Raw genomic sequence first — 9,869 nt, 5'->3', positions numbered from 1 at the left:
GTAAACGTGTGTGTGTTTGTGTGTGAGATCACTTTCAAAATGACAAACGATGATCCAATGGTGCTGCTTTTATTAGTTACATCACATACAGTATCTACCATCATTCTTAATTATTGCACATTCACGTTAGCTGTACAGACATTAGTGCAACTGGCTGCTGACGCGCATCGCGGCGCAGTACCGCGCAGCATCCCGACTCGACGCACGCCCTGCGTTTAGCGTATGCGGCGTGAAGCTTTAAGACGGAGGTGGGCGGAGCTGCCTGCAGCTGCTTTAAGTGGAGAGTGGTGATGCTGTCGGGCGGAAAACAACAGGAAACAATACGACACGAATTCTCCAAAAAAGAAATAAAAATAGAGCAAGAACTTTTCTGGGATTTTTCGTTGACGATATTATGACATCACAACATGCTGAGATTTAATACTCGCTCGTTTTTTCTCTCTCATATGGCACTTTGGGTTCAGTGTGAAATGTGATGAGACTGTTCAGTGCATCATCCTAAATCTGATTTTAACACGTTCTCAGGACTTTCAGGATTTGGATTATACGTAATTTTTTCTTCTCTGTTACAGGCACAGGCGGCGAGTCTCCGCTCGAGTGTTAGGACAGAAACCCGGAAAAAAGGAAAACCGTTCTGACCGCCCCGATGATGCGTTTGGTCCTAAACGAAAGGGCGGCGTTTTTCACGTGATCTGGACGTGCGCGTGTAGCCCTTTTCGGATTCATGTGAACTATATACATCGGGGCCGATTGTTCCCGGGGCCTGTGTGATTATTAATAAAGGAATAAAATACACCTCATGCACTTTTTTCGTAAGGAGATATAAAAACACGTAATAAAAAAAAAACCACATATAGATGTCTATAAATAATGTAAAAAAAAAAAAACAACAAAGTAACATTATACATTTAAAATAAAATTAAAAAAAAGCAAAACGACGATGACTCGGCAGATGAGCGATTATTTACGTACGGTTATGGTTGCGATTATTCGTACAGAAATCCTACATATGCGTGACTTATGCCTTCATACAAGTGGCCTGGATTTGTTTTTATTTCGTGGGAAATTTCTTTGCGGTATAATTCCTGGTTCCAGCTGCTTAAAGGCTTCTGTCGTCCAGCAAAGATGTACTTCGGCAAATCGGAACTCCGGAAATCAGCTTTTCCGAGATCCACAATGGCTGCATGTGTAGAAAATACCTAGACGGTTGTTTTATTGCGGTTGTGGTGGAGGTTCTAAAGGCGCTTTGGTTTGAACAGGCGCCCACACGTTGACTATCCGTGTGTCCGAAATGACACCGTATAGTGCACTTGTCATCGTTACGTGTCTGAAGTGCGGTCTTGAACTCCCATGATGCACTGCGGTGAGTGTCCATAAAGAACTGCTGAAAGGAAACGTCCAAAACGGACATGTCTGTGTTTTTTTTTTTTCCTTATCGTCTTTCTGTACTTGGAGTTCCTCTCAGGATTTTAGCATTAACCAGGCTGGGAACGTGCTCGGAATTCTGGGATTTTTGGCGGTCGTCCATACTGCCCTGCTCTCTTTCTCTCTGTCTCATCTCCATTCTGTTTATCTCAGGACGGATTGACGTCTTGGACAGAGTGGGTGGAGCTTTTGAAAAGGGGGAGGAGCCAATTTACATTCGGCTGAGCGTCTCTTCAAACCGGGTGAGAGGGCAGTTCCAGCAGGGAGGGGCGGAGCTTGGAGCTGGTTTCCATGGTGATGCAGTCATCCTTAGCCAGCTGGCGTCGGGTGGCACTGAAGTAGGCATTCATAAGCTGCATGATCTCAGTCAGCTGAGAGAGAGAGAGAAAAGGAGGTCAGAACAAACTGTTTAAGTGCACAGTGACGAGAGCGAGTGAGAGAAAGAGTGATATAGAGTAGAAGAGAGCTGACATGGAGCTCTACTCGTGCAATGAGAAATCAGAGGAGAAGAAAGAAAATAAGACTGACACATACCGAGAGGGAAAGCTGGCTTGTAACCAGTCCAGCAATGAGAAACGAGGTAAAAAGAGGGAGTGCGACGGACAGACATAGGGTGTGACGGACAGATAGAGGTTGAGACAGAGGATGAAGCAGACAGAGGGAGAGTAAGACAGACAGAGGTTGAGACAGACAGACGGAGGATGAGACAGAAGGATTTCAGCAGAACAGAAGTCACACAACACCAGACAGACCGGTTATTTACAGAGGATCACGTGCATGCAGTGTACAGCAGACAGTAATTCACCCTCCATAATCCTTCACAACAGCACACAGGCATGTATTAGACCAGGGGCTGCAGGTTGTGAGTTTAAATCCCTGCCACACCAAGCTACCACTCCTGGGTCCCTGTTCAAGGCCCCTAACCCTATAGCTGAACATTCATACAAATGATATCAGTGTGGATAAGTCTGGATAAAGGTGTGTGCCAAATGCCACAAATGTAAAATGTTGTGTGTGAGATTTGCGAGTGGCTCTGGTGAGAAAAAAATTAATCAAATTCGTTGCGTGTCACAAGTTTCTAAAAGGGAGTCTACTCTGATCAATTCTCCATCTGATGATAAAATGAAACCACGTGTACGCGAGATCACCTAAAGTACCTCGGAGGTGTGGAAGAGCAGGTGTCGGTCGGTGGCAGTGATGGTGAAGGTGTTGCTGTCGGAGACTCCGTACGAGCAGATCTGCGCGATGGGGAGCGACTCGAGCGCCTCGGCTTCTCCCGGCCGATACAGAGACACGCAGGATGCTGCTACGCCCAGCCACAGGCGCTGAGAGAAGCTTCCGCTCGAACTCTGGACCACACGCAAAAGAGGGACACGCGGTTATCATCATATCGTCATAGCGTTTCATTTCTCACCGTCGAGGCACACGCTTACCATATAGAAGTCCACTTCGTACAGCGTACACCCGAAGCCTGGCCACTGGCGTGCGATGCTGAGGTAGGCGGCCATGCTGTCTGCACGGCTGTACCCGGACAGAGACTTCCACCGCTCCATGATGCTGGTGGACAGAGCCGTGGCTTCGTCTCGCAACCTGGCGCGCTGTCTCTGCTCCTGGCCATCGCGACGTTTCTGACCCCACAACGCCCCGATGAGTCCGGCAGGGAACGGGGGACACCCCAGAGCCTCGGGAGGCGGAAGGAGGGCGCGGTTCTCCAGTGCTCGTGCGGGGTAGAGCTGCTCGAGCGCCGGATATGGAGCCAGCGATCCGTAGTCACCAAGCAGAGCCTGCAGCCTGAGAGCAGCCAGAGACAACAGGTCCTCCTCACACACGGGTATCTGACCTCGCACCACCATCTCATGACACTGAGAGAGAGATGGAGAAAAGAGGAGGAGCAGCATTTCATTATTCTGAGTGCTGAGTGTAAGAAAAACCCCCTCGGCATCCCTGACGTCTGATCAGTTTTATTGGTGGTATCAACCAATATTAGATCGCCGGTATCAGATCGGTCACAATGAAAAATCTTCAGAGCTTTTCATATCGTCTTAGAGACAAAAACTGTTGCTTGTACAGTGGTGTGAAAGTGTTTCCTGATTTCTTAATTTTTTTTTACGTTTGTCACACTTTAATGTTTCAGATCATTAAACTAATTTAAATATTAGTAAAAGATACACAAGTGAGCACAACATGCAGTTTTTAAATGAAGTTTTTATTATTGAGGGAAAACAAAATCCAAAACTACATGGCCCTGTGTGAAATTGTTTGCTCCCCTGTTAAAACTGTGGTTTATCACACCACACCCAGGCCTGATTACTGCCACACCTGTTCACAATCAAGAAATCTCTTAAATAGGACCTGCCTGACAAAGTGAAGCAGACCAACAGATCCACAAAAGCTAAAAGAAATCCAGAAACAAATGAGAAAAAAAAGTCATTGAGATCTATCAGTCTGGAAAAGGTTATAAAGCCGTTTCTAAAGCTTTGGGACTCCAGCGAACCACAGTGAGAGCCATTATTCACAAACGGCAAAAACATGGAACAGTGGAGGAACTTTCCAGGAGTGGCCGTCCGACCAAAATTACCCCTAAAGCACAGCGACGACTCATCCAAGAGGTCACTAAAGACCCCACATCAACATCCAAAGAACTGCAGGCCTCAGTTAAGGTCAGTGTTCATGACTCCACCATAAGAAAGAGACTAAGAAATGGTCTGCATGGCAGAGTTCCAAGACCAAAACCGCTGCTGAGCAAAAAAACATAAAGGCTCATCTCAGTTTTGCCAGAAAACATCTTGATGATCCCCAAGACTTTTGGGAAAATACTCTGTGGACTGACGAGACAAAAGTGGAACTTTTGGGAAGGTGTGTGTCCCATTACGTCTGGCATAAAAGTAACACCGCATTTCAGAAAAAGATCATACCAACAGTAAAATATGGTGGTGGTAGTGTGATGGTCTGGGGCTGTTCTGCTGCTTCAGGACTTGGAAGAACCATGAATTCAGCTGTTTACCAAAAAATCCTGAAGGAGAATGTCCGGCCATCTGCTCGCGACCTCAAGCTGAAGTGAACTTGAGTTCTTCAGCAGGACAATGATCCAAAACACACCAGTAAGTCCACCTCTGAATGGCTAAAGAAAAAAAAATGGAGACTTTGGAGTGGCCTGGTCAATGTCCTGACCTGAATCCTAGTGAGATGCTGTGGCACCTTAAAAAGGCGGTTCGTGCTCGAAAACCCGCCAATGTGGCTGAATTACAACAATTCTGCAGAGATGAGTGGAGCAAAATTCCTCCACAGTGCTGTAACAGACTCACTGCAAGTTATCGCAAACTCTTGATTGCAGTTGTTGCTGCTACAGTTATTAGATTTAGGGGGCAAACACTTTCACACAGGGCCATGTAGTTTTGGATTTAGTTTTTTTTTCCTCAATAATAATAAACCTTCATTTAAAAACTGAATGTTGTGTTCACTTGTGGTCTCTTTTACTAAGATTTCAATTAGTTTGATGATCTGAAACATTAAAGTGTCACAAACATGCAGGAGATCTTCTACTCCAACAACTCATGTGAAGCAGATCTTTATGGATTAGGTGCATTGTCATGCTGGAACAGGGTTGGGTCTCCTAGTGTCAAGTGAATGGAGAATTCTATGCTAATGCATCCAAAGATGTCTGTACGTTCGTGTGCCTCCAAGTTATGTGGAAAGAACTACATACAGCTGAAAAGTCAGGTGTCCCAATACTTTTGTACATATAGTGTATAATGGTTAGGGGTGTGGCTTGTTGTAACATTCTGCTGCAATATGTGTGTGTGTTTGTGTGTCTCCGTCTCTCACCTGCTCGTACAGGAACAGGTACTCGATGCTGTCTGTACTGATGCTTTCTGTATCCAGAAGGCAGTAGAGTTTAAAGCACAGCCTGCATTGACATTCAGGGTCTGACTCCTTTGCCGATAGACTGAGAGTGAGACAGGAGGAGAGTGAGACAGGAGAGTGAGACAGACGATAATCTTCATGATGAAAACAACACATTGCACATTCAAAGAAATGTGCTGAGATTCCCTTAAACAAGCCTGCAATAATCTTCAACATGTAGTATACTCACTCACTCACACACACACACACACACACACACACACACACACACACACAGAGGCAGGCTTTTTTAGCGCACTTTCTTGTTTGTGCATGTGTGCGTGTTGTCTGAGAGCATGTGAGAGCGTGTATCATGTCCCTGAACTTCCAATTCTAGGAATGACTGGTACAACAGGCGCTGAATCTCACACACACACACACACACACACACACACACACACACGCTTCCAAGAATCAAACAGATGCCTTTTATTCCAGCTGGCTTCCTTATCTTGTTTGGTTTGCTTTCCGCATCAGGCAAATCAAATGGCATCGCTCTCATGCTGTCAGTCTCAGGACAATCCAACACCCCCCAACAAACACATACATACATATACACACACACACACACACACACACACACACACACACACACACACACACACACACACACACACACACTTTGGCTTGTCTGTACCAAAGTGTGTGTGTGTGTGTGCTTTCACAGTGTGGTGTCTAATCTTGGCCCTTTGAATCACGGCATGAAATAATCAATAAAACTGATCCGAATATCAAATATTAGGTTTGGACTGAAGCTGAATATCCACGCATTCCAGTTTTATCCCTCGGGATCTGCCTGGACGGAGAAAAGTGTGGGTTTCACATCCGCTACGCTGAAATTCAGCTCTCTTCACATGCTATTGAGTTCGTTTCACGAGCAGAAGCCCGAGGAATTGTTCTGGGTAACGAGGAATTCTCAGCTAACAGCCGATTCTGTAGATATTTACTTTTCAAACCTGGTGATGACATCGGCGATGATGGTGCTGCCCCCGATCGTCCGTTCCCAGGAGTCTTTCTGCTCGAAGAGAGTGAAAGTGTTAAGGCTGTGCTGCAGGCCGAGACGCTCGGCTACCTTCCTCACCACCTACGATAGAGAGAGAGAGAGAGAAGGTCACTCTAATGCTACTATAATTATAAATATTTATTGTTACAGTTTTTCTCCGTTGCTGTGAATCGTAACACAGTAAGTGCATTTTTCAAAACGATTTGTACAAACATCAACACGATGGATTACGATATTCAAAATTCCTAGTTCATCTCTCAAAAGTAAGTGTTTGCATCAATGAACATCTCATTGCCGTTTTAACAGCACAAACGTACACGTTACTGTACGTGGGATATCGATTACAAGAGACCCGACAGGATTCACACTTTTACTGTACTTTCGAAAGTTTCACGAGATTCACGTTTGACCTGTTTAGAGAACCAGTTAATCATTGGTTGATCCGACGCTGTTCACTCGCCTTCATTACTGCACAATTTATCAATTTAAGACACATTTACACAAAAAAAAAAAAAAAGTTCAATAGAAATCTGAGCTTGACAGACTCTGGACAATTGGTTTAACCATTTTGCATTCGATGACTGATACAACGAACTGATGAGATGTTTTGGGGGATACGACTATTCAGGTGAGAACTAATATGATATACTATGATCAACATATCAAACAACTGATAATGTAGTAAACAACAGACACTTGTACCCAAATGATTAAATGTTTTTGTAATGTACAAAAACATTTGCAATTTGTTCAATTTGTATTGTTGAGAATTGAATTCGAGATCAGAGAAACGCTCCAAAGCAACTGAGATAAACTGTAATTAGTTTGTAAAAGAGTTCAGGAACTTGTGAGGAACTGTAGGGTTTTTTTAGTACGTAGCTGTGTGTGTGTGTGTGTGTGTGTGTGTGTGTGTGTGTGTGTGTGTGTGTGTGTGTGTATATATATACCTCATTAGCAGTAGTGTGTGAACTGATGGGAATCCTGCAGCAGCCCGGCCCGGGGTAGTGGACTGTACACATCATCTCCTGTCGTGTCATCAAGCCCTGGACCTCCTCCCAGGACGGCACGCACTCGCGGCAGCGTGTTTTCTCCAGGGCCTGGGCGATGAACGCGGCGCAGCTCTCCACCTCCGAGTCCACGCACACACTCTGAACCCTGACACACCAACCAAAGAGTTACTACTGGTATGAAGGTATTAAAAATTTATATAGTTTTCTAAGCATTAATGTGAGGGGTGGGGCCAAGCAAATTAGGGGCAGGGCTAGTTTATGTATTCGTACGTATGACTTATAATCACTGATTATGCTTTAAACTTTACAAGCTGCACAGTGTAAGAAAGAGAAAGCGGCTGCTCAAGCGCCGTGTTCTCCTCGCACTCGTTTTTTTATCTATTCATCTGTTCCATCGTTCGCTTTTCCTCCGCCCTGCCTGCACTTGGAGTCGGCGCGAGGCGTGGGATGAGAAACGCCGGGCGGTCTCACAGCCCTGTCCCTTCTTGTGTCATGATTGTGTGTGTGTGTGTGTGTGTGTGTGTGTGTGTGTGTGTTTATGTAAGAAAAGATAGATCTGACAGGAAAGAGAATTTTCCAAAAGAGTCAGCTCGGGCGAGCAGCTGTTTCCGTGCACTCTGGGTGGGGTTTATGTTTGTTTACACACTTTCCGTGTGTGTGTGTGTGTGTGTGTGTGTGTGCGCGTGTGCGTATGATGTGCTGACATGTGTCAGAAAAAAGTGCGTATACTTAGAAGCGTATCATTAGTGTCGAAAGGTGAAAAGACCACATGCTGATCAGGGCCATGAGGGGAAAGGGTTGCTAAGCAACCGGGAACAATAATTTTTTTTCCGTAAATAATGAGCAAATGGCAAAGATTCCGTGCATGCCCCGCCCACTTCCGATATTCTACAAATACGAGGTGGTATCACAAAGTAGCTCTGTTTACAAGAGAGTACTTTATTCATCGACGTTTACACACTATGACCTTTAAAATAGTCTCCTTGCACAGCAATTCAGCGCTCCTGCACCTTCAGGAATGTGTCTGGAAGTCTTCTTTTTAAAGCGTGTCAAGCAGCTTCTGCTTTTCACGGCGGATCTCCGCAATGGTGTCAAAACGGTGACCTTTGAGCCGGATCTTCATCTCCAGGAAGAGAACGAAGTCCACAGGAGCTAAATCTGGCGAGTGGGATGCTGAAGTGAGATCGTGTGGAATGTTCTCAGACGATCATCATGCACAAGTTACCTAATGGTTTTGACCTTTTCGGGGGTTGCAATTGTTAAAGGTCTTCCTGATCTCTCTGATGTTCTTTCGCTTAAAACACTTTGAACGACTTGTTGCAGCATTTCTGTGTTTCAAACGTGTATCACGTCAAACGTCTCTGTGGCAGATTTGCTCAGTTTGCTCTTTGTTCTAACTTCACGGCACCAGTTATTGTTATTAGTCTCGAAACTTTTTGATACCACCTCGTGTGTGTGTGTGTGTGTGTGTGTGTGTGTGTGTGTTGGAAAGGTGGTCACCTCTTCAAGTGAAAGCGCAGGTACCGGAGCACAGGGCTGCTGGGCAGGAACGTGCAGCTGGCGCAGGTCAGCAGCTGCCAGTAGCGCAGCCGGGCACCGTTTTGCGTCTGCGGGACCGTCTGCGAGTGAGCGTGGGGGGCGATGCTGGTCTGCTTGATGAGCTGGCAGTAGAGCTCATCCCTCAGGGGTCGGAGGTCCAGGCAGGTTTGAAGGACGCCCTGGATCAGAGGCACAGGCTCTCGCTCCAACTCCAGCTGCTGCACGCAGTTAAAGAGTCTGACGGCCTCCTCTCGCACCGACACGTAGCCTTTACTACCTAGAGCTACACACACACACACACACGTATATACATACGTACAGTTTTAGCTTTTGTTATGACATTGGTCCTAAGTGTGTATTGGTGTGTGAGACTCACGCAAGTGGTCCAGGCTGCCGTAGGGGAATGGGAGCAGAGGAGCGTACAGAGGACTCTGTGTGTACGTCAGGATGGGGTTGTGTTCATAGATGTGCTCCACCACCTCAGGGTTAAACTTGTTCTCCTACACACACACACACACACACACACACACACACACGTTTATACATATACACTTTTACCCTTTTGCTTGTTCTGAGATCGGTACAGTTAACGTCCTCTCTGATTTCACAAAAAATAAAGTATGAAGAACATATGACCATAAACACACACACACACTTGCAGGACCCCAGGTCTCATTCTGAACTCACACTTGAACCCACTGACCCAGAGACAGATGTGTGTGTGTGTGTGAGTGTGTGTGTGTGATTGTTTGGATAAGTTTGCACAGACACCTCAGACTTGGGCTGCGTCCCAAACCGAAATGCTGCTGCTATACTATCGGAATAGCATGGCATTACAGGGGCCGGTAAAATACTTCTCGTTTTAGAATCACTTCGTTTTTTCCCCCTTCATCACATATTTTTTTTTGCGGTTTGTTCGTTTTCTCTCCGTCTCACTTTCCCTCTCCTTTCCAGATAGATCGTTGCTAAAATAGTTGCACGCGACTATC

General features: G+C 45.7%; 1 protein-coding gene across 3 annotated transcripts in view; it reads right to left on the bottom strand.

The window, feature by feature from the left end:
- Positions 1 to 53: 53 nt before the first annotated feature.
- The window catches only part of plekhh3 (pleckstrin homology, MyTH4 and FERM domain containing H3), a 43,918-nt gene continuing 34,102 nt past the window's right edge, over positions 54 to 9,869 (bottom strand). For 2 of the 3 annotated variants that reach the window (XM_046865610.1, XM_046865612.1), the window contains exons 6-13: positions 9,257 to 9,380; positions 8,842 to 9,163; positions 7,279 to 7,486; positions 6,276 to 6,412; positions 5,251 to 5,371; positions 2,859 to 3,287; positions 2,583 to 2,774; positions 54 to 1,796 (exon numbers count right to left, since the gene is read on the bottom strand). In XM_046865610.1, the coding sequence (XP_046721566.1) occupies positions 1,659 to 1,796; positions 2,583 to 2,774; positions 2,859 to 3,287; positions 5,251 to 5,371; positions 6,276 to 6,412; positions 7,279 to 7,486; positions 8,842 to 9,163; positions 9,257 to 9,380 (1,671 nt within the window). In that variant the 3' untranslated portion in view covers positions 54 to 1,658. The remainder of the gene's footprint in view (positions 1,797 to 2,582; positions 2,775 to 2,858; positions 3,288 to 5,250; positions 5,372 to 6,275; positions 6,413 to 7,278; positions 7,487 to 8,841; positions 9,164 to 9,256; positions 9,381 to 9,869) is intronic. The other variant, XM_046865611.1, reaches the window with a different exon arrangement.

Source organism: Silurus meridionalis, chromosome 14, assembly GCF_014805685.1.
Source record: "Silurus meridionalis isolate SWU-2019-XX chromosome 14, ASM1480568v1, whole genome shotgun sequence".
Classification (NCBI taxonomy): Eukaryota; Metazoa; Chordata; class Actinopteri; order Siluriformes; family Siluridae; genus Silurus; species Silurus meridionalis.
The sequence above is the reverse complement of the archived record's forward strand: the minus strand, read 5'-3'. Positions and strand labels throughout refer to the sequence as shown.